The 25766-nt window shown below is 37.7% G+C and overlaps 1 protein-coding gene across 1 annotated transcript in view; it reads left to right on the top strand.

Moving 5' to 3' along the window:
- PLXDC2 (plexin domain containing 2) overlaps positions 1-25766 on the top strand; it is a 289801-nt gene that overhangs the window by 206359 nt on the left and 57676 nt on the right. Inside the window, exons 5-7 of the mRNA XM_075705348.1 lie at positions 3199-3321; positions 6211-6329; positions 16225-16324. Of these exons, the coding sequence (XP_075561463.1) occupies positions 3199-3321; positions 6211-6329; positions 16225-16324 (342 nt within the window). The remainder of the gene's footprint in view (positions 1-3198; positions 3322-6210; positions 6330-16224; positions 16325-25766) is intronic.

Raw genomic sequence — 25766 nt, 5'->3', positions numbered from 1 at the left:
AAGTGGTTATATATATATATATACACACACACACATATAGTTTTCCCCTCTGTGTGAGTGTGCATTTGTACACTATGAGGACTAGGAGTATACCCTCTTAGATTTACAAGTGGCTTTAGTATTAGTTCATACTTAATTTAATTAGATTTATGTATACATATAAATCTTACAAAATGCTGAGCACTCTTTCCTGTTTGTCTTCATTCCAGTATTTAGGAGCATATTATGCTTCTAGGTATGGTAATTGTGGAGAGTTTTGGAAAAGAGCTCTACCAACCCCCCCCACAAAGGAGAGATTAAGTGGTTCAGGAAATTGCAGGTCTGGAAAATTCTTCCTTGACTAAATGGATCAACCATGGGCATTTACCACTGTCAGAAAATTAGGTCACGGATAGTATAAGCCAATTTTCTGCGGAAGTCCATTCAGGAATAAGTTAATTTTACATTTGCTGCTTTCTTTAAGTTGTAGTGACAATGCTAAAATGTCCATGCTCAACAGTGGCTTCAGCCTTTGAATCTCTGGGATGATTTGAAATGACTTTGTATTTCTTTTCAAGTTGTTCCAACACATGACTGGCGTTCTCATTAGAATGATCTTCATGCAAGGCCTGCCTGCTTCCCAGCTATCATCCACCTCCTGCTTTCCATTTTTGTCTAAAGTAAAGCTGCATCCGGCAAACACTTGGAAATACGCTCTGTGGTTACTAATTACCTGGGGTGATCTACTTAGTTATATGTTCCAGTACAATTAAGTCCTTTCTTTTCCTATTGTATCCACCTCATTATTAGTTATAGTGGTGACATTTATACTGTAAATAGGATGAAAGCATGAAAGGGAAACTGTGTGTAAAGATAGGACCATCGTGCAACGGATTAATAAGTACTGAAGTATTAAGGCTAATTGTAATACATGAATATGGAATCAAAGGTTTTGCTTATATTGTCTTCAAAATATTTTTGAGGAATGGTTTCAAGGTCATAGACCTACCTAAGATTGTGTTAAAATACGTGTGCACGTGACCATAGGGATAATAAGAGGCACAAATATTCTGTGAAAAGATATGTATTTAAAATGTCTAAATAAGCACGAGGGAATATTTCTAAAGGGAATGACATTTTAGAAGCAGATAGCAATAAATAGGAAATAATGAAAATGCATTTCAGGGACTATACTTTGACAGGACTGTTGGCTATCCTAAAATGACGTATAATAGAGTAAAATTACAGCCACAATTGTATATTCCGAAAGTTCAGGTTTATATATGACTTGTAAATATGCGTGGGCAGATTTATTTTTTTAATTGGTGTTTCTCTCTCCCTATCAATTAGCAAAAGAGAAAAGTGGTATTTAGATATTTAACTGAAAGTATCTTCCCCCTCACTCCAAAAAGACAGTTGTAGTTTAGTCCTAAGAATTAATTTAGTAGTTAGGAGGTGTCCAGATATTAAAATACTGTATTGTTTGAATACATAGGTGTGTTTTAAATGAAGCAAAGGCAGCTAGATTCTTAGCTCATGCCTTTGTTAATGCCAAAATGTTTCCAGCTGAATCTGTTGTTGTATTTTCTCCACACCTGGCTTTTTCTTAGGTCTCCTATCACCTCCACTTGAGTTGACTTCATGGTACTTGATCTTAACTGCTAGCAGCCATGCAGGAAAATTATTCCAAAGAACTACCTTTTTTGGTTTTTTTGTTTATAGCATCTTATGACTTCTAGAACTAGTTCCATGAACAGTTAGCAAACATTTACCAACAGGTCTGTGTTTAGTTCTGGAATTTCACAGTCATGTTTCAGGAATAGATTTATATGCTCCTTCATCATGTGTTGTATTGCGATGGCACTAAATGTGAGAATGAAGGACCTCTTGGGCTTGACAGTAAAAGGGGCTGTGGAGGAAGACAGACTCTCAATACAACTGAAGAAGGAAAACAAACCAGCACAAATACTGTTGCAGTGGATACTACCATTTGCCAGTAAAGAACTGAATTCCTGTGAGATGTCTTCCAAATAAAATTTTTTCTGTTAGAAAATTTTCAGCCAACTCTAATATTCTTGCTATTGGGGTATTTGCTGTTGGAATATACTTCATTAAATCAATAGAAGGAGCAAAAGCAAACACTTCAGCATAAGGCACCATCTGGTAAACAGTGTAAGAGGAGAGGTGATATGCAAACCTTAGTTTTGAAGATCTATCTGTAGCTCCAATCAACTTAAAGTTTGTCAGTTTTGACTAGCAAGGCAAAAGCTAAAATAAAACTTAAGAAAAGACTCATTCTAGGGCAATAGGAGTTTTTAAGTCAAGCTTTAGATTGGTGCATCTAAAGAAGTTAGTCCCATTAGTCAGTTGAAGTGGAGCTGGCAAACCTAAACAGTACAGGTTTATTTGTAGACCATTTATTATTTAAAATGGCAGGATTTCCTGCCATTAAAATACACAAAGCTTTGCTTTGAAGAAAACTGCAGCATCACTGTGTTCACCATAGATGACTGTTCTTCCTTGAAGAAAGGACTCCAGTTCCAAACCAGTAAGAGGTTTTGCGTGAGCACTTCTGATGGAAGAAACCCACTATTGATCTGAGGAGTACTGTGGATTCAGGGATGAATAGGATAAACTAGTGAGACCTGACACTGCAGAGAATGTAACAGAAATGCTGATTGGCTTATAATCATGAAAAAATCCTACGTGTTCCACTCTTCACCTGACTTTTTTTTTTTTAAATTTGTCTGAAATAGTCTCTTACTATGTGTCTCTAGAAATATGAAAAAGGGTTAGACTAACTTTTCAAGAGGTAACAGTACAAAACCAAAACAAATTGCAGATTTTTGGAAGGGATAGAAAGCACTGTGGATTATGCATGGTGGTAAATGGCTCATTTTGGTAATGTTACATATGTGCATTTTGTCCATAACTGGACTTATTCTTCCTTGAGTTTGCTCTAGTTTTATTTCTGTATGAAAACTTGCTTCTTGAAATAATTGTTCCATTGGTCATCTTGGATCTTGTTCTTCTGGCAGCCATCACAGACATTTTCCTGAAATTTTAGCTCTTATTTAATTCGCTGTAAAATTGGTGGTGGGATTAATTTCTCTCAGATGACCCTTTAATGCTCTGGCAATGCCTAGTTCAACCTGCCATTCTATTAAGTCTTTTCAGAAGTTACTGAAATAGTCTCATTATTTTTTTTTTTTATTGTAGGTTTCATATATACTGGAGAAGTTGTGCATCGAATGCTAACAGCTACACAATATATTGCACCTTTAATGGCAAATTTTGACCCCAGTGTGTCAAGAAATTCAACAGTCAGATACTTTGATAATGGTATGTAGTAGTGCTTCATAAATGAATGTGTCTGTGTCCCTTGGCTCTTCATATTTTCCTAAATAACTATTTTTGAAGCAAAAATCAAAGTTTTTTTAATTTTTTTTTTTTTTAACTCACAGGTTGTATAAAGCATGTGGCTAGACATCCATAAAGAGTTCTTAATTTAGAACATGGTTAAAGAAGTCATGAATGCTTTTTCCTAATTGGACAGATATCTTCTGGATATTGAAGTACATAAAACTCAGTCTAGCAATGTATTTTATCAGTTTTAAAAGGAAAAATCTGTCTTGTATGAAAGTGCAAGTTCCTGTTACTTCAAAATACATAGTAAATACCGTCCATCCACTAGCTAAAATGAAAATAGCATTTGTGGAATGCAGTAGCAAGAATACACAGAAGCAGGGCAGGTATAAGGTTAATAAACCTGTCAATGACTAAGTGTGCATGGAGTCCCAGGACTGGAATTCAATACACTCATCTGCACCACGAGTTCTCAACAGTCCCTTGTACCAAAGATTGAAAGGGTAAAAGGCAAACTGCAGTGTTATACTTGAAGCTCTGTGAGATATTTCAAAGGCCTTAAATGTGTGGATGTTTTTCTCATGAAGTCAGTTATAATCAATATTTTGAAAACATAACCTATGTGATTAAAAGGCATCTGGTGCCTTACCTCAGGCCTTTAGTGATCAAATACAATGGTAGTGACTATCTATTCTGAATTTAAAACTTAGAGAGTTTAGTATCATGACTTAATGAGATCTCTGATTGTTTAAAATCTTCTTGGATAATCCTGTGCCATTCTATGTATGTTTATTCATAGTGAATTTAAGCATAAATTATGGACATGTCCAAAAAATGTCACATTTCCAATGAGGTGTGTTAATTTTTATTCTTTAGATCAGGGATCAAAATGTATCCTATAACCTTTGCACTTAGTCATAACCTTTCCTTTCAATCTAGTCATTACTTGCAGCATTTATTTGTTAAAAATCCAATAAAATAGACTTACAAGAGAAAATCTGACTCCTCGCATGGAGAATTTTCAAACAGAAAAAAAAGAAATTTAATTTCATAAATTATTTGACATTATGGCCTGAGATTTGTCATCTTTACTGAAAGAATATGAGGATTCTGGGGAAGAAATTGCTAATTCTCATTGTATTCCTGACTTCCAGTCTTCATACCAGGTGTATCAGGCAGTATCACATTGCTTTCATGACAAGGTTGAATGCTTCTTTGAGATTTTGGATCCCTTTTCATGTGTAAGGCATGATGATCTTTTGGACCCCATGTGCTTTAGGACAAAGAATTTGCTATCTTACCCCAAATAAAAAGGAACTGAGCAAATTGTATCTTCAGCTCCTTATTTCTTATTCATCCCTGTTTTATCCCTCTGGGTAAGTGTGCTGCTTTAGAGCGGCATCTGTAATGAGGAAGCACAGAGTGTGGTGACCCATCCAAGTCTCACTTATGGAGCTAACTGCAAGGAACTTATGTACACATGAATCTACATCAAGGTCCTGGGAATGAGAAGACTGTTTTGGAGGCAGCTGACTTCCACTTTAGCTTGGGGTTCTGAGATGCACATAGATCTGAGGTACTCAAAGACTGACTATAAGAAGTTCTGGCTATTTTTGCTCCAATAATTTTAAAAGTCCCTTTAAATTCCTTTAAAATGAAATCTAATACAATCAAATAAATATTCATAAAGCAGTTAATGAATGTGGTCACAGAAGGAAAAATGCACTGTGTGCACAATTAATGAGCATGTACTAGACTCATGAAAGACACATGGGACAGTAACATGGTGGACTTAGTGCAGTATGCACCAAAAATTTGCATTTAATGAAAGTTACAATACAGAAGATCTGTGACAAAAGATGTTTCAAAGATATATCAAAAATGCATTGAGCTGGATGCATAGTGACCCACCTTGAACACTCCAGGAAAAAAATGAAATTCAAGTACTGTAAATCAAAGCACATAACTCCCATTAGTGCCTAAAAGAGAAGTATGTTGAGGAAGGCATATAAAGACAAAAAAGTCATTTTCAGTAAACACAGTTTTGGTGGTAAGTGTCTTTCAGCCAAGCTGCTTGAATGTGTCTATAACCCTCAACATCTGTAAAACATGCTTACAGGGTATACAAGTCGCTTGGGGTACATTTTTAGTGTGATAAGTGGATATTCAGCCAGAGAACTCCCATGAATATTAATGAGCCTCTTGCAACTAAATCTCTGCACACCAGACACAATATTTACCCTGCCTATGAATTCTTAGAGGTTTTCATTTAAACTGCATTTATTTATTGTCAACATCTAATATTTTTCAACTTGTAGAACATCAGCAAGGGCTTGCACCATGCAGAAAAAAATTAATGCTATTTATATTAATGCATAGTTAATGGAAGAATCTGAATTCCTCAAATAATAACTTTTACTAAACAGGCAGTGCTATTACCTCTTCACATTTCAAAGTCATCAGGGTATATATATAGATAGTGTAAAAAAAGCCACTGCAGAGCAGTGGTTGTGGCAGCACACCTGAACTCCTAGTGCTGGATCCTACCTTTAGTGATTGTTGACTCCTTGTGAGATTCCAAACAAGTTACTTGGCCACTCTTGCTTTAGCAGACTTTTGTGTGAGTAGTTGAGGTAGATATTTGTGGCACTGTGGTGTCTACCATTAAGAGTATTTCAGCAGCAACTTGTATTTGTAATGTCTTCGGCATTTCAAGATACTGGGCTGAAAGTTGCTAAAAAAGAGACAAATCACTGTTCTTCTTTCAAGTAACTGCAGTTAAGTACTTTTCCTACAGTCAGTTAATATTTTTTCTCACATTTTTTTCTTCCCTTTGCCTCTCTACCCCCACTCTGGGGTTCACAGGCACAGCACTAGTTGTCCAGTGGGACCATGTACATCTGCAGGATAATTACAACCTGGGCAGTTTCACTTTTCAGGCCACCCTTCTCAATGATGGGCGTATCATTTTCGGCTACAAAGAAGTAAGTTGAGTCTGAAAATTGTCATTTAAGTAGACAAATTACTTCATACCTGCCAGGAATTTCCCTACATTTTGGGGAGGGGGGAGGGGGAATGCCTGAAAGTTCAGCTATGTAAGATCATTTCATTATATTGCTTATAAGATCACTATTTTGCTGAAAATTATATTTTATTGTAAAAGCAATGTTCGTGTGATGGACTGGAAAACCATCAACATGGCTCAGCTGTGCTACTCTTGGATTTCATAGAATCATAGAACCATAGAATGCTTTGGGTTGGAAGGGACCTTTAGAGGTCATCTAGCCCAACCCCCCTGCAGTGAGCAGGGACAGCTTTAACCAGATCAGGTTGCTCAGAGCCCCGTCCAACCTGACCTTGAACGTTGCCAGGGATGGGGCCTCCACTACGTCTCTGGGCAACCTGTTCCAGTGCTTCACCACCCTCACTGTAAAAAATTTCTTTCTTATGTCTAGTCTAAGTCTATTCTTCTTTAGTTTAAATCCATTATTCCTTGTCCTGTCACAACAGGCCTTGCTAAAAAGATTGCCCCCATCCTTCCTGTAGGCCCCCTTTAAGTACTGAAAGGCCGCAATGAGGTCTCCTCGCAGCCTTCTGTTCTCCAGGCTGAACAATCCCAACTCTCTCAGCCTGGCCTCGTAGGAGAGGTGCTCCAGCCCTTGCATCATTTTGGTGGCCCTCTTCTGGACCCACTCCAACAGGTCCATGTCCTTCTTGTGCTGAGGGCACCAGAGCTGGACGCAGTACTCCAGGTGAGGTTTCACCAGAGCAGAGTAGAGGGGCAGAATCACCTCCCTCAACCTGTTGGCCACGCTTCTTTTGACGCAGCCCAGGGCTTGGTTGGCTTTCTGGGCTGCAAGTGCACATTGCCGGCTCATGTCCAGCTTTTCATCCACCAGTACCCCCTAGTCCTTCTTGGCAGGGCTGCTCTCAATCTTTTCAACCCCCAGCCTGTATTGATTATCAGGGGTTGCCCCAACCCAGGTGCAGCACCTTGCACTTGGCCTTGTTGAACCTCATGAGGTTCACACAGGCCCACCTCTCCAGCTTGGCCAGGTCCCTTTGGATGACATCTCATCCTTCTGGCGTGTCAACCGCACCACTCAGCTTGGTGTCATCTGCAAACTTGCTGAGGGTGCACTCAATCCCACTGTCTGTGTCATTGTGAAGATATTAAACAGCACTGGTCCCAGTACAGACCCCTGAGGCACACCACTTGTCACCGGTCTCCATGTGGACATCGAGCCATTGACCACAACCCTCTGGATGTGACCATCCAGCCAATTCATATCCACTGAACAGTCCACCCATCAAACCCATATCTCTCCAATTTAGAGAGAAGGATGTTGCGGGGGACCGTGTCAAAGACTTTACAGAAGTCTAAATAGATGACATCCATTGCTTTTCCCTTGTCTACAGATGCAGTTACTCCTTCATAGAAAGCCACTAGGTTAGTCAGGCAGGACTTGCCCTTGATGAATCCATGCTGGCTGTTTCAACTGGCCTTTTTTGGGTGGTTGTGAGCATTGAGTGTTTAGCAAGTTCTTGATTGTTTAGTAAATTTCTCTTGGGTTTTGAAAGGTAGGGTCTAATTGCTCAATTAGTTCACCTAATTTGGGCCTGTGAAAATACTCTGGAATCAATCATTAGTATTAAAAGGTCACCTTTTTCCTGCCGCTATAATTTCTTGGCAACTGACATATTTCAAAGTTCATATATTTCAAATAAGAAATAACTGTTTTGAATCTCTAGCTCTGGGAAGTTTTCCATCTCTTTGGTGATAACACTGGTTAGATTGAGGCCATTTGGTTGTGCCTTCGTAGCACCAATATGTCATTGTGTTGGTTGGACTCTTCTGCATCCTCCAAGTGTTTCAGAATTTCAATCATTACTTTAGATTTTTTTTTTTCTTGCTATTGTTGCTAGAGTCCTGGAGGAAATAGCTTAGAGGCTATACCTCCAGCTGAATTTCATGCAAATGAGAATCAGAAGGTAGATAATCTCCAGTTTCTAGGGGAAAAGAACAATTTCTTTCTCTTTTTGGTTATTTTAATCTCAGTTTGGCATGCAAAGTGTGACTTTGTCTTCAAGATGTACATCTTTCTGTTATCCTCCTTATATTAAAAAAATGTAATCAGTGATATGACTGATTGTCCAGACTTGGAGAAGTCTGGATTCTCCTTCTCTCTCTGCTACAGACCAGTTGTGAGCCTTCAGGCTCATTTTTCATGCCAGCGTTGAAGCCATGCACCTGAACGAAGCAGAAATAATAGTACTCTTCTCCCCTTCATTAGAAAGCTAGTGAGGATCTGGGTTATTCTAATAGCAGCAGTCATATCTTCACCTAAGATAGATGTCTTTGCACCTTGCAAACAGGATTGCTGTAGGATACTCTTACTGCATTACTTTTGTAGATACTAGAAACTTCTGGTATGCCCACATACCTGGCTTTCCTTATCTTATAAAAGACATGCTGATGCAAGGTCTGCTTTGGCTCTGTTTCTGAATGTTATGTATGGGTTAATAGTCTTAATCTATGAAAATGCAGTTTATTTGCATTTTGACTCCAGCTTCATGAAAGCTTTGGTCTGCTTAGCACAATGGAGCCTGTGCTTGATCAAAGGAGTGGCACTAAAGCTTTGTTTATGTCCTGTTGTTGAAACCTTTTTAAAGAGAAAACAGTCTTTTTAAAGACCGCAGAAAAGTTCCTGCCTTCAAGAGCCAGAGAAGTGGGGAGGGACAGTACTTCAATTTGCAATTTTAAGCTAAATTTGGCAAGAACTATATATGCATTCTGACATTAAAATGGTGACATTTTCAGGAGACTACTGTTCTTGGTTATGAGATGCTGTGCCCTGTCTGTTACTGTCCAGCCCTGTGCAAAATGAGTCTAATATGGGTAACAGAAGCTGTTGGCCTAAGTTGATAGCGTCTTGCATTCGTTTTGCATAAATGTAAATGATGATGCAGAGTGCCAGGCAGTGGAGAAATTTATTCATTTAGGAAGACAGGAGGAAGTGGGCCACCTCATTAATCACATGTGGTTCCCTAGAATGGCATGCAACTACGTCTTTAACCTGTAGATAAACAAGTGCTATGCTACAATGGCTTAGGCTGCTTGCTCTCACTGCGCCGCTGGAAGCTTCCTCCAGAACCACAGTGCTTTTGTGGGGAGGAGTTCTTAACGTTCTTTTCATTAATCCTGAGACAGAAAGAATTGGAATTTACAAATGGGATAATTTGCATTTTTTTCACTGCTGAATCTTTGAAATCCCCTGTCATGAGTCATTCTTGTCCTGAACTGAATTACCAAATACCACTTTAGAACTATTGCACATACTTAAGGAAAGAGACTTTTTAAAGTGGTAATAGTAACATACTAGTGGTCTGTAAATCTTTTGACAAAAGATTTTTGCAAAATCTTAGAATGTTACAACTAGTGTATTCCATTGGTAATTGCTTGGGGAATGGATTTGAAGGATGAGATTTCCAGAAGACTACACTCTTTATTTGCAGCCTGTCTTACTCCATTAAAACTACCTCAGCTTTTCACCTAAATGACAAAAATTGAATAAAATTTCCAATCACTGATCAGACACAAGTTGTCTGAGAGGAAAAACAGAGACACGTGTAAATTTAAACTTGACTCTAGTGCTTGTAAGTCTGGCTAGGAATTTATTTACTTTCCAGTGCTGAATCCATTGATTTCTGAGGAAGTCCTTCCTTCTGGAACCATTTATCTTGCTGGTGAGTCATGTTGTCAGGAGCCCCATTAACTCCAGTAAGATTACTTGTGTGAGTGCTCACTAGCATGAGTAAAAGTTGCACAAGAAGATTTCTACCATCTTTTTGGTGCCATTTAATTTTTTTTTTTCAGTTCATAAAAAATGACAGTGAAGTATGGCAAATCTGTGAGGTCTTCATTGCATTGTCATTGAAAGTCTCCAGGCTGTAGCACCACATAAGAAATGCAGCAGACGGGTTGCAAGTAACTTTATAAAGCACTCCACAGGGGCTCTGTCTTAGGGACACCAGCAGTTTATCTTGAAGAATCCACTTTTAAAATAACTTTGATTATACATTTAAGGGAACTACAAATAGGGAATTTTATGTCTAAAACAATTCAGGTAAATTTTACCTTTTATTTCCTATTTACGCAAACCATTTGGGATTCCCTTTTTCATATCCTTCCTGCTCCCACATCAGGTTCACTACCTCATAAACCTGGTGTTGACCGCCAAGGCAGCATTGTGGCTGGGGTTTGCTGAGTATCAGAGGATCTGTTCTGCCCAGTCTTCTGTGTTCTGTTATTTGCACAATAGGAAGCGTTCTGAAATGCACAATTGTTATCCAAAATCCAGAATAGATTCTGAAAAAATAAAAATTTAGAAAAGGAGCTGAGCCACCAGGATGGTGAAATATGGAGACATCAGAATATCTTTCAGAAGAGTTAATGAGTAGGAAAAGAGCTGTACAGTCAGGTTTTCAAAATGTAAAAACAATTTGAAATATAGCAAGGTCCTATAGCAAGTGAAATACTTATGCCTTTACCAATTTAGTTTGTTTACAATTCATACACCTTCCATTTTAAATAATCACTTTGCTTACACTAACTGTTAGTGTACTGGCAAATGGTCAATATGTCAGGAAACTTCAGCTGGCAGGAAAATTTTACTGATGTGCCTCTACTACGTATGAAATACGTTACAGTGCAAACTAGCCAAAAGAACATAGTAATAAAGAAAATTTTCTGCAAAGGCATACTTTTCTATGTATTAGTAGTGAATAGTCTTTTCTTATATTCTAAATTTCACAGAACTTCAATTCTCAAGAGCTTTACTTCTTTTTGAACAAAGTAACTTCTCTGCATAGTCTTTTCCCATTAGCGCTTATAGCTAATGTTCCTTAGTGTAACATTTGGTTTCTTTTTCTGTCCATGATTAATACAGGACAAATGAGGCAAAGGTACCAAAGGCTTTGTTAATGGTTTAGGATGGTTTTCTTAATTTCATTGGCTTGAAGGCTTTCTTTGTTCATTTAAATAGTAATGACTATTTATGTACTCATCCAGGAACCATTATTAAAGTTGAAATGCTTATTCAAATTGCCCAATATCTGAAGTTGGAAAACAATTCTAAAAGAGACTTGTAGTAGAATTTCTTTCTACTGTGAAAGCAGGCAGAATTGAATGGAACTGATTAAGTACTAGCAGGTAGATAAAATTGATGCTCCTGCTATGCATGATGGAAAATATTCTGTCTTCAGTAACAAGACTCCAAACCTTGTGATTGTTTCCTGAAAAGTAAAAAAAAAAAAAAAAAAACACAGTATTAATGGATATTCTGCCTACATTATACATTCCTGGCACTTCTTTGCCTCTGTTGTTATTATTATCATAAATATTAACATGGAAACAAGATCTTTGATTTTATGAGGTGATCATTTTATGCAACTTAAAATTCCTCATTAAGTTTCATGCAGTTTGGCCTGTAATTAATAACTATTTAGGAAACTGGCATTGAAAACCCTATATATTGTGTTCCTAATTATTGTTTTGCAGCATACTCTGGCTCTTATCTTTGACTCAGTTTTCAAGTGGGGCAGTAATTGCACCCTGCTTACCATCTTCTTCAGAATAAGGTCAGAGGCCATTATTTTATTCGTCTTTGAAGAGTAAGATTCTGATGTGTTCTCAGAGTAAGTTGAAAAGATAAAATCTGAGAACCCTCTGATGGAAGATACTATCTAGATTACTGTTCCCGATGATTAATAGAATTCAGCGTGAATTCTGAGTATCTTTCTCCCTATTGCTGGAATATATAATCCAAAATATAATTGTCAATGTCCCCAGCGTGAGTGTGCATTTGGAAGCTTATTCCTAAACTGGTGACTTGTACAATGCCAGACTTCATATTGTCTATGGTACAGCTAACATACATTTTGGAATTATTCTTGTTAAAATTCACCCTCTGAATGTAATGCCATAAAACCCCTGCCACCCATTAACAACCACTTGCACTTTCCTAGCTTACTGTTCCACTGTTTAACATGTCAGCCTGTCATGACATATCTTGTCATTGAGGTGAGGAATTCAGAACACTAGCTATCTGCTTGCTACCTATGTTTCACTGTAATTTTCAATAAATTATTTTATCATTTACTACAAACCTTCTATCAAAAGGGCATATTTCCTAATAGGCCATCGTATAGTAAAAGCCCATTTGATCTTGACATCTCATTTAAAAGACTTCAGCTATAAAATGGCACCCAGTACACTCATCACTCAGTTACTGAAGTATTCAGTTCTGTAAAATGACTAATTTTCCCACACTTTAAAAATAAGCATATATATTTGTAAATGCAGATTTAATAACATTGTAGTTTTTTCCAGAGAAGAAGAGAGTTTTCCTGGGCCATGGATTGCCTTTTATTTTGACTGCATTTCTGTCTGTATGTGTAATTGTTTGACACAGGCTATACCTCAGTTTGAAGAGCTGGCTATACTAAATTAATTTATGATTTCCTCACCTTATACAAACACTGCCCTGTTTCTAAAGCATATATCCAAAATTTCAGCTGCTTCTTAAAGCTGCCAGTCTGTTAGGCTGCACCATACTGCAACTTTCTTATTAGTTTGAGAAAATGATTCTGCAAGTTCTTCACTCTCACTAGAATTCCCAGCACAAGAGGGTGGACACCTGCAGGGATTTTTGCAAAATCTACTGAGATATTTCTGATCCAAATTTTTCTAATTTCTGCTGAAGTTTTTGTGTATATTTTCTGTTCAACTTGGCTACTGCGTCCTATTTTAATACCAGATATCAATGAGTCACTAACAATTTTTTATTAAGTAGTGAAACTGAAAGTGACTTTCAAGCTCTGAACCAAGTTGTAATGAAAATAAATTTATAACAAAAAAAAAACCAAACAAACCAACAAACAACTTGTGGCATTTGTACTGCAAGAACCCATCCCTCTTTCCTGGGCAGGGGGAAGGGGGGAAGGAAGAGAGATAAATTAGTTTGCTGTTAGCACAGTTTTGGGGGGAAAGATGCAAATTGTTCAATTATTCACAAATTCAGAAAAAACATGTGATACGGCACTAGACTTAAAATTAAGGAGGCTTGTTCAAGGAGACTGAGTGCAACTTCTCCTGGTTTGCTCTCACATGTAAAAATGAGTATAATTATTTTCATGTATCAGACACAATTTCTGCCTTGAGCTACCAATTTTGCCAACATATTTTGTTGGTCACACACCTACTCATAATTCCAATTCCAACTACATTTTGTGTCCATAAAACTCTGATTTCTTTCTTCATCTGCTGTGTTTCCTCTCTAACTTGGAAGAGAAATAGTCATTGTGTCCTTCTCATCAGTGCTTTTTCTAACTTGATTTTCAACAGATTCTCTAGAGTATCCTCATCAAAATCTTTTAAGACAGTTTCTTTGATAGTTCATATAAGCTTTTCTCTACAGTATTCTGAGACTGTGAAAAATTCCCTTATTTTGTTTATACTTTCATGTGGGAGAAAGTTTATAGACTTATTTCTGAACTCAATGAGTCTTTGTTTTTGAAGACTTTGAAAAGACAGCTTTCAGCCTTCTTATGTCATATTCTCCAATAACTGCATCAGAGCTAAGGTGATATAAGCTAAATATAAATTGGTGTACTACTAGCAGTATTTCCAAGCCACTTCTGGTTTCCATGTTGGTTTAACATCATTCCTTTTGTTATACCAAAGCAAATCATGTATGCAAGAACCCCTAAATAAACCAGCCAAACCAGTCAATAAAAAGTAAAAGAAATGGAAATTTATGACACTGTTTAATTCACCAGAACTCACTTTTGCTGTTAATACTCTCAAATTTAACTTTTCCTAGACAGATACCAGTGTAATCAGGAAAAAGCACAGCTAAATGATGTTTTGGGAACAAGGAGAAGAACAACTACTGATGCTCAACTCACATACCAGAAGTCATACCATTAATTGACATGTAGACGACACTGAATCCTCATTCACTGGATGTGTAACCAGCTTTTTACTTTGGCATTTTTCTGCTGTGTGGAAAATACTGGCCAACAGTATAATTTTGGTAGTTTTACACAGGTAAAGCCAGAGCAGACTATTAGATTAGCTGAGCTAGCACCTTGTATCTCAGTTTCTTACACTTTCATCTGTCTTCAGCCCAGTAATTTCAGGCTAACTGAAGGCCAACTTTGAAAAATAAGATACCCGACTGTGATCTGAAAGCAGCAATGGGTAGAGAATCATAATTTCCCTTGGTAGTTTATCCCAGTGGTTAATAACATTCAATCATAGAAACGTGCCTTATTCTACTCTGAAGGTATCTGTCTGCAGCTTCCAGCTTCTGTTTATATCTTTCTGTGCTAGATGAAAAAACTCTTTAGCCCCTGAATAATTTCTCCCCATGGCAGTACTTGTTTATGGTAATCCAGCCAGCTTTCCATTTTCCCTTTGAGAAGCCAAATAGATAGAGCTCTTTAACTCTTCTGTTAATGGCATTTGAGAACTGCAAAAGTTTTCAAAATATTTTTATTACTCTCTTAATCTTCCTGCTCTTAAGTTTTCAGCATCTTTTAAAGAAACAGATCCTCCTAAAGTTTGAATACTAACATTTCAGTAATAATCTAATGTGCAGGTACAAGTAAAATGGCCACCCCACTCCTATATTCCACTGTTTACATAACCAAAAATCACATAAATTAGTTTTTCTTCCTGCAATATCCCTTCTGACAGCTAGAGTTGTTCATCCACTACAATACTGAGATTCCTTCCAGAACTGCTGCTTTCTAGAAGGTGGTTCTCAAACCTCTACCTTGCAGTCTTTGTTCTCTGAGTTATAACTTTGTGATTTTTGCAAGATCTAACTTTGCTCATTGATCACGGCATTTCATTATTTTTACTCTGCTAATGTTAGCAGTAAATTTATGTTTCCTTCCCAGTCTTTGATAAAACTTCTGAATACTAGGTCTGATGCCTGGAGAAGGAAGATACACTGTAAAGACACACTGTCAGTCTGAGCTGCTTCTTTGGTCATGGCTGCTGTTTGTGATCAGTCAATCTAGTTAACTATATTAATATTGTAAGTCAAACACCTTACAAAATTCTAAAGCTATTACATCTATACAAGTATCAGCTATTGCCTCAGTCTTGCCCAAAGAATGAAATCAAGCTTGACACCTGTTTTCATACAACCATGTTGCCCAGCATCGATATCTCTGTTATGTAAAGCTGGACAGGTCTTTGGCTATCTAAGTCTTTTTATTCTCCCTCTAGGTATTGACAAGTGAGCATCTGGCATTCTCCACATTTTCCATGCCATTGATAATTTTCCTGCTATTCCAAGACATATTAAACATAAATATCATTGGGCCAGAGCTCTTTTCAGATAGCTCTTCAAACAGTTTTCAGTGCAAGTTAACAGAGCCATAAGCTTTTAAAATGTTCATCCCAAAGTGAACTTTCACAATTTGTGTGTTCAATAGTAGATGAGGTATTGCCTCCTCCTCCTTGTCTGATACTAGCACATCATCCCACTTCATCTTCAACTGGGGGAAATAAATTACTGAAAATTACTGCCCTTTTCTGTGTCATCATTAACAATTGTTCCACCTCTAAGTATTGATGTAAATATTGTTATAGAAGAAGCAAAGCAAACTGGCATAAAATAAAAATTAAAACCAGTAATTTCAATCTTCAATAAATCCTTAGTCATATTATGCTGTATTGTACAAAATATTTATTTAGGACTTTTAATTTACACTGGTTAAATATTCATTATGGCAGTGGTGTTATTTTTAGTCTGAACTTTTTACTTCAGTATTTCATGCATATCTTCCTGTTTTGTCTTCCAGATTCCTGTTGCGGTGACACAGATAAGTTCGACCAACCACCCAGTGAAAGTGGGACTCTCAGATGCATTTGTGGTTGTGCATAGGATCCAGCAAATTCCCAGTATGTAGTATTGTAGTGGGGCTAATGGTTTGGAGGCTGAGAAACAAGTATAAACTGATTTCATCAAGGATGATTAGCTGTACAACAAATCATTTAGCTAATTTCAGCTTGTTAATTCAAGTGTAATTTTATTTGCTTGATAATTCCCAATGTGGCTTTCTCTGTCATTGTTTCTTTTGAGCTGATAAATTAAGTAAATAAAATGAAATGGCCAGCCAAATAATGTAAAATTAAACTGTCAACCAACACAATTTGGTATTCCATAAGATACTTTATCTGGAATATGTCTCCCTGTCCATAGTAGGGAAGAAGCAATCTGTTCAGAAAAATCATCTGTATCCAAAAAGAAAAATATATCCAGACTGGAGGTTCTTGATACTTTACATTCTGAACTTCAAAGTCATGTATACATTTTAGTGAGAGAAGAGGAGAGGTAGGTATTAAGTAACATCTTGGGCCCACATAGTCATGACAACAGTAATGCAGGTGACATTTAATTTTCTCTGGCATTAATTATACTTTGTGTGGCTTGACTGAAAACGAATAGTAGGAAATCAAGTGTGATTTCCTTGATGCCTTGTTTTAACATACTGTGTACAGAACCCTTTAAGGTTGTTTAGCCATTAGAGAGTATGCTGGCTTTCCAAGTGTGCTGGTCTTATTTACAGATTTGGAGCAAATTTACTAAGTTCCATTTTTGGTGATCCTCTAATAGCAGGGTATAGATGGAAGGAGCTGCCCTTGAAGCAGCCTCCTAGGACTGAGTCCAGGTATATTCTCCTAAAGAGAACCCTGACGGAGGTGTGGCGCAGATAAAGCTCATAAGAAGTGACCTGGTCCAGCCTGTCTTTAAGGCAGTCTGTAGATGGGGCTGACAACTGAAGTTGCCGGTACCATTGCCTCTCAGCACATCCTATTCCCTCATCACATTTAAACAGTCTTTGATATGAGGGAGCATAAATCCTACATCTTATATGTTCTGCCATGGGGAAGATGGAAAATTTCAGTACCATCTGTTGCTTGTTGTGAACTCAGAGTAGTGTGAAGGAGGTTGGCATGCCCAGATTTCCTTAAGAGAACAGGTCTTGGAAGAAATTTGTTTCTGAAGTATGATAGATAGTTGTGATGTGCTTACAGTCACATGGATTGCTTTTGAGTGCTTAGGAACAAATGATCCTAGGCAAGCGATTTTAGCAATTTCAGTGATGTTTGTAAGAGAATGACCTGAATATTTCTGTGAGTCTTTAGCTTGTAAGAGCTCCTAAAATGGATTCAGGTGGAAATTAGGTTGATTAACTTGTGCAAATGGTTTATGAGAATAGTCACACAGAAATTCAATGTAAGAGATGCAAGTAGTATGCAGGCCTTTTGGCATCAGGCCTCCATCATCAAACAACACTAAAGGACTTACTTTAAATTTACATATGTTGTATGTAAAATATATGGTATATGGTAGCCTTTATTCTAGTTTGAATGCTTCTTTCTGTAGAAACATTTCAGACATGCACCTTGGTTTAGTACCACTAACTACATAATGTTGGGTTTGATGAATACAGTTACTTACTAGTCCTCTAGTTTTAGTATTTCTGTAAATCTTTTTGTCACATGACACTTTCTGCTAAGAGATGTGACTATAATTACCAGAAAATCTGTATAGTGTTTCATCTTAAACTTACTCTGTTCATTAAGTTACATTAAGGAATGGCAGATAAGAAGAATAGAATGTGGGTGAGGACCCTAAACCGTGCCACTGCAGCAACAGTTTTGATAGCATTAGTTCTGTATTACTGTGTATAATGCATGGCTTTTCTCCTTAATGACTGGCTCTGTGGATGGTGATAATTCATTATTATTTTTGCTAGTCTGCAGCTTACACTAGAGCTAATATTAATCAAGGGAACCGTCAGTTCACAGTAGATTTTCCTGAAGCCAAATTGTTCTTTCAATGAAACAGGTTTATATTACTATATACAGGCAACATAACAGCACCCTGACAGAACTGGTAAATAATGTTGGCCCATAGAGAGCCAGTGTCAGATGCTTTTAAAATATGCATGTTCTTGTGTTCTTGTTTTTCAGAAGTGTTAAATCAACCATGGCTCTAGTCAATTACTGAAAAAGTGACATGACAGAACTGATGTTTTACTTTATTTGTTAGCTCCTTAAGACAACGGAAGAATATAAATTCATGTTTGTTTGTCACAAAAGAATGCAAATATAGTATAGTTATTAGTTCTTGCTTAACACTTTAGCAAAGACTTTTCCATCAGGAGATCCCAGTTTCCCTTTATGTTCATGGCTAGTTTAAAAAAAAAAAAAATCAAACAAAAAAACCCCAACTCTACTGCTTCATGTTTGAGTTTTGTCAATATTTTGTCATATATTTTTGTATACATCTTGCATTTGAAAAGGAAAAAACCATTAAGTGCAACACAAGCCTATTTGAACAAAAATATCATCTCAATTTTCAAAAATGCTGAATGTCTTTGGTGCACTCTCTATGCTCAGTGTTCTAAAATTTCAGTATAATAGTCCTAGTTTTACTGAAGTAATTTTGGAAGATTTACTACTAACCATTTATCAGATTTTTTCAGACATACTGTCCAAAACATTAGTAATAACTTTTTTAATACTTCTGAAAGGTGAGTTCTAAAGCCAGACAAACCTATTTCATTTTGAGGAGAGAAAAACATGCTTTTTGATCAGCCATTTCATTTCAAAAGTGCCTTTTAATGAGTGCTGAAAAGGATCTTCTTGAAGAGCCAAGAGCAAAAAGAAAGGATTTTCTGAACTTTTTGAAATGGAGGACCTTGAGCATTTCATACCTATTTTTATTAATATACTCCTACATATAAAGGCTTTGCAGTAATACCCCTTTTATCCGTCCCTAAAAGAATACAGGTACCTACATTTTTTCACCTTGTCTTTGAATAGTTAGAGCACAGAGATGGGAGACTTTTGGCAGGTGGTTTTCTGCCTGTTATATGTTTGATTTTTTTTCTTGATCTGCCGCTAATGGTTATATATAGACAATGTCTTTATTTTCGAGTCTATATATGGTACTATTATATTGATGCAGATTGGCCACTATATTTTTATGTATAGATACATATGCCTGTATATTTTCTAGATGTGCTTTGGAATGAAAAGTAATGTGTGAAGGGAAGCAAATTTTTGCTTGACACCAAGGTTAACAAGAAAAGCCCTAAATTCTGAGATTCATATGGCAGCAAAATGGCAAATTAAGTCTATCGATTAATTTCAGAGGAAAAGTTTCTGCTTCTTGCAGGTAATTCAAGTGAAGTGAGCCAGGCTCTGGACCTCTGCTTCTGATTTGTCTATTAAGTTAGAGGGACCACCCTGATTTCTTCCTCTTCAGACAGGCTGAACACTAGTACATTAACTATTTTTCCTTTTGTAACAAAGACACTAAGAATGTTTAATGGATGTCTCTCAGTTAGACAACACATGATTGGTGAAGACAAAGCTGGGGGATAGAATCATAGAATGCTTTGGGTTGGAAGGGACCTTTAGAGGTCATCTAGCCCAATCCCCCCACAGTGAGCAGGGACATCTTCAACCAGATTAGGTTGCTCAGAGCCCCGTCCAACCTGACCTTGAACCTGGCCTCCATTCCAGCAAGTCTCCCTTTTCTTCAGCATCTTCACTGTTAAAGGGTGAGCAAGTCTTGCTGATCACTCCCTGGCTCTCCAGTCAACAAATCAGTTTATGGATGGGAATCAGGGAGCCTTGTCACTGTCCCATTGCAACCACCTTCTCTTCCCTGTTCCCTCTTATTTCATGTTTTTTTCTCAGCCATCCTTGGGATTCTGTTCTTGGTCCTTCTTTCAGTCACCTACGGTGTCCTTTGCTCTCCCTTCTGCACATTCCCAAGACCTCTCTCTAATTTCATGACCATCTTTCTTCCCTTATGTCTTTCCTTGCCTTCAGGTTTACTACACTTCTCCCCTTTGTTTCCTTCCCTTTTGTCTTTCAATTAGGTTTTTATTGCGGACGAAGAAGAAATGAGAAAGCATTTCCTGCAACCCACTATTTTATTTTAGCAATGAAAAAGCCCACCAGTGAGCTTGCCCAGATTGCACTTTGTTTTCCACGAGAGCATGAAATACACTGGTAAAATGAGAGAATACCAGATTCAGGGGTTCTACACAGTGAGTTACTAGTCTTGCACTAGTCTTGCACTTACAGATAATGGCCAGGGTTTTCTCCATGATGAGACATACCTCTCCATGATTCTGGCCTTTACTGTGTCAGGTACAGCTCTTTTAGGAAATCCACACCTTGACAACATAACATTTAATGACACTGAAATTACTCAACAACACTGTGTACACAAATGAAGTTGTAGCTGAGCTATATGTTAGTAATATTCCAGTTTCAGTGCAATTAGTGCCACTCCATATGTAGTGTACCTCAAGCATATGATTAAGTGACAACTGCATGTTATAACTTTTTGCTGAAGATGTCTCTCCAGTTTGTTTACAGTGGTGAGGCCCCTGAAAGAACCTTAGCGTTACCTTCCTGAAGGGTAAAAGATGACTATCAGTTTATGTTGTGATATTTATTGTGTAAAGGTGCAGCACAATCTGGGAAATTGCAAAGTCTAATCTGCTGTTGCCTTGCTGGTAATGTTGTCATTTACCTCTGTGCAAAGTGGGCCCCAAAGTTATCACTCAAAATTCACAGTATTTATTCTTGCTTTCCATCAGTGTAACTAATTCCACAGAGTGCCAGCTCCTCCAGCCCTGTGTGTTTGTCTGCTGGCCCAAAAGGGATTAGCCAGGCAGCCCAAAAGGGATTAGCCAGGCAGCTGGGTTCCTTGGCACTATCTGATTCAGGAGCAGTGAGGGAAAGAGATGGGCACGCTGCCAGTCTTTGGTGGCATAACAGCACTTCAGGGACTGGTATGAGGTGATCAAAGTTTAAACTGTTCTTGTTTTAGCCAAAGCCTTAACTGGCCATCAACCAATCTCAGAATTAGGCAGCTCGGTGCATGGTAGTTTAAGGGGATAGAGCATGTTTTTCACACCTAGATTCCTGTACTAAGAGCAGCTCAGCTGGCATCAGGAGTTGGGGTAAACCTGAAAGGACATGGAGAGTTTCAAAGTAAATGATGTGTGGTAGGCACAGAGCATTGGTACAGAACAGTTTATTCCACACTGTTCATAAAGCAGATATTTTCAGAACCTACTTCACTGGCTTGCTTATTCACAGATTATACATCTTTGAGGTACAGCTTCCAGGTTTTAAAGGGTTTTTTAGCAACTTTTGGGGGAATGATAAAATTAATACAATTAGGGACTCTGAGTTTTGATCTAGATTCAGGCATGTGTGTAATAGGCCATGACCAAGAGCAATTGTGGTGGTGGTTTGATTACAGGCATGTTTGATCCCCAGTGTCAGTGTCTCAAGAATTGACTAGTTAATATTGATAAGTTTAGCAATATGAAGCTGTTAAAGAACCAAGATTGCTTTGACATTCTGATTTCCTTACCTTTTGTGGTGATGGCGATCAGACGTACCAGGTTGGCAAAATATATATTTGAGTGAAGATTTTATTCAGCCAGTGGTGCTAAACAAAGTCCCTATCAAGCAAAACCAGTAGCTGTATAGTACAGCAGCTGTGCCCCACCCTTCTGTATCCCTTACATTTTTCACAAATTGCTTGCAGTGTAAGCTGGATATGTTTCATAAATTGTTTGTTTCAAATTGACTTCTGCATAATCAAATGCACTCTTTTACCATTTGTGTTTTCTCTATCAGCTAGTCTTAAAAATGAAAGTGCAGCTGTATGAATACATATGGCCTTGTTTAGCAGTTTTTGCTGGGTATATGGCTGATGTCAATTCCCTAGAAATCTTTCACTGACAAAGATTTTTATTTGTGTGAACATATAATTTAAAAAATCAGACTGACTTCTTCAATATTTTCACATTTCACTGGGTTGTAGGTTTTAGCTAAGTAATGTTGTATGAGTATGATGGAAAAGTACCAGAGAGATTATGAATGTTTTTTTATTTAGAATGGTTTATTACTAGCTACTGACCCTTCAGGTGTCTTAGGAAGTCATTGGTGCTCTTCTGGCACCACTCCATCTCCAGAGCACTCTCCCTATTTAGTATATTTAGTTAACTCTGGAAATCCTGTTTCATAGAATATTTATATGCCACTATTTAGTTTAAAACTACTGTGATAAAACTACATAGAAATGTTTTGTTGCACCAGAGTGTTGCACATCTATAATTTACTAATCCACTGCTAAATCCCTTGAAAGGATTCTTTCAATTGGCCTTCTGACCTGCAACGTTATCTCTCTAGGTCACCGAGGAATGTACTTACCTCAAGTAAGTACTGGTGTTTTCTTGAGCTTTTTCTGCTGGGACTGTACTTTTGGCCTTGTATTCAAAGATAGCACATGTACATGCCACAGAAACAAACCAAAGAACAATTTGGATCATACTGTAAATTAAACTAAATGTAAAAAAATAGAAACTCTCACTGAAAAAAAAAATTATATCATTCAGTTAAAAAGGGTGTTTGAGCTACTCAAACCTACAGAAAAGTAAAATATTTTCACAACTAGGAGAAGAATATATACATATTTTCTGAAATTCAGAACGAGAAATGGTACTTCAAAAGTATATATGTATACAAAAAGTCCTTTTCCTTTTCTCCCTTCTCTGTAATACCTCTTTTCAGTAAAATACCTGCACATGATGCTTAAATTTTTGTCCGTTACTATATCAAATGATTTCACTAGTTCTTGTCAAGTTAAGGTGCATACTGAAGTACGTGGGCTCATAAGCTCTTTGTGATTCTGCACTTGTACTTGTTTGTAAAAGAGCTAAATAGACAGCATAAGTCAAAGAAGAACAAGTTCCACCTGAGTGAAAGGCAGTGTGTGTGTCTTGGGTTGGAGCAGGAGTGTGTGTGGAGAGGTTGAGGGGGAAAGTGTCAGGGGAGAGTATTCATTTTTCTGTTTATCCTGTTGAGTTTAGCTTTTCTAGCCTGTTTTGTTAAGGTGATACAGGCTCAGAATTCTAAATAGGGAGGAAAAAGTGCATTTTGAGGAGCTAAGCATGGCATGTTTCAAGTCAGACTTTCAAAAGAATCTATACCTGCATTTTTTACAACCTGGCCATGCAGATAAATTTGAACGCTCATGTTTCCAGCCACCTGCCTGCAAGTATATACAAAGCTGTTAGAAGGTGACTATGCAAATACTTCTGTGTGCTTAGGTTACTTACAGTAGATAGATCCCTCATATGCACACTCACTACCTGTGGTTGGCACTGTCTTCTTCCTGAAGAAGAAAAGATCAAACCTGAGTCTACCGGAAAGTGGGATTTAATCGGATCAACAGTCATACTGAACTATGCGTGATTAGAAATTATTTTTTTGAACAAACTTAATTCTCTTAAAATCAGTATTTTTTAGAAATTTCATGCACTGGGAGAGATACAAGTGCCTGTGACGTGAGTCACTGGTTCTTACTGGCTTTTTGGAAAGCCAAAAGCTCCTTATTTCTTGTAAGCCCTGTGAAGAGTCTGTTAGGAAAGGTTCAGAGTAAACAGGATTATAGCATGCCAGTCTGTACCACTACTGATGAGATAAAATGGAGTTCAATTAAAGTGCAGCATCCACCATTTTACTATATGTATCCATTTGCTTTTTTTTTTTTTTTTTTTTTGACAGAAGGATAAAGATTTCTATGGAAAAAAATTACAGCCTTCAGCATTGATGGGAGTTCATTTCAAACACATTTCCTGATCACTTTGATTTGGCAGGTGCTTTTATGGGACTTACCATCCTGGGAGCATAAACCTCTCACTGCTGGCAAGAGATTTTCCCCATGCCAGCACAAGATTAGCTTTGTCTCGAAATCCCTTTCCATCCAGAGGGTTTGAAGTACATGGTTAAGGCATTTATTGGGATAAACATTTGGCACATCCCCATATCTGTCTTTTAACTAGTCAGAATGAGTTTGCAGGTAAAACATAAAACTAGCTCAATTATAGGTGCATTTCATACCAGAAGAGAATTCTGCTATCAGGAGCGGTGAAGCCATAACAAAGTTACCTTCAAATAAATGGCAGCAAGAGGAACTGTTTGGCAAAGGTGTTGATTTGGAGCTAAATAGAAATATTATTGTCTGAAAGCCAGACACTGCCTACCTGTGCCTGGGAGCTTATGCAGTGAGAGAGGGCAGAGAAGCTGCTTCACCTGCAGTGACCCTGGCTGATGCAGGAGAGAATTATCCCACCCAGCACAGCTCTGCTTCTGCCTCCCCATCCCTCCTCAGAGATTCCCCTGTTTATTCCAGCTGACACCAATAGCTTGATGGTTGTTTTCTGTGTGGTATAAGGGGGTTCACACACTTGCGCTTTTAGAGGTTGACCATCCCTCTTTTCTTAGAAAGCCTCATCGGCTTGAACCAAGAGGCACCTTAGCCACAGGACACCTTAGTGCACTTTCTCTCTTCCCTTAAAAATTAGTATTTATTGCTTGATTGATTTTAGTTGAGGTTCCATTTTCTGTCTGAAAAATGCCTACAACATCCCTCCTAACTAGAGACTGTGAAAAACACTTCAGATTTGGTGCTGTGTGATTGGGGATCCCATGTGAGCCCACTTCAAACTGCAGAAATGCAGCCTTTATACCAAGGAACAAGGTGTGCCCTAATCCACGTAGGGCTGGCAACACAGAAGACCACCTAAGTTTGAGTTCGTGGCTGTCTGCAATTCCTTTTCTTCTGTTGCATGTAGACTCAGACCAGCCATTGACCAGAGTAACCTGTTAATCCTTTGTATGTAACCCTTTATCCCTCTCTGGCATCATTCCACAGGATCAGTGATTGTATTTAGCATTGACTTCAATTAGTTTAGCAGACCTTCAAAAAGGGCAGAAATTTGAGTCCAGCGCACCAGGAAATCATTATTGTGTCAGATTGGTGGTATAGGCTGTACTTTTAATTTGCAAATGTACAAGTTCGCCAGTCTGCGTTGCAGCTGTGCACTTAAAATCTGGAATATTCAGAATACATAATAGGATATTGATCTGGAAACTAACAATTATGTGATTTTTTTTCACATTTATCTTGTGCTTGGGTCTTACAGTAGTCTGTGTGTTCAAAGCCCATGAGAACAGTGCATGACTATTGAATTTCTGCTTTGAGAAACTTAGGTGCAGCCAGATTATGCATGGCATTGGCTGTTTAGGAAGACTTCTCTTCTTCAATATAACATTATAATATGAAAAAATGTTCTAGTGCATTTACATGTGAGCTAACTTGTAGCTAAAAAATTTGATTAAGCAATGAAATCAGTTTTGTCTGCACATCTTGACAAGAACAGACGAAGTGAGCATATAAAGCATTTCTCTCAAGTCTGTAAGCTAAGAAATGTCTTAGGAAAGCAAGCAT

Source organism: Pelecanus crispus, chromosome 2 (assembly GCF_030463565.1).
Source record: "Pelecanus crispus isolate bPelCri1 chromosome 2, bPelCri1.pri, whole genome shotgun sequence".
Lineage (NCBI taxonomy): Eukaryota > Metazoa > Chordata > Aves > Pelecaniformes > Pelecanidae > Pelecanus > Pelecanus crispus.
This window is presented reverse-complemented; position numbering and strand designations above follow the sequence as displayed.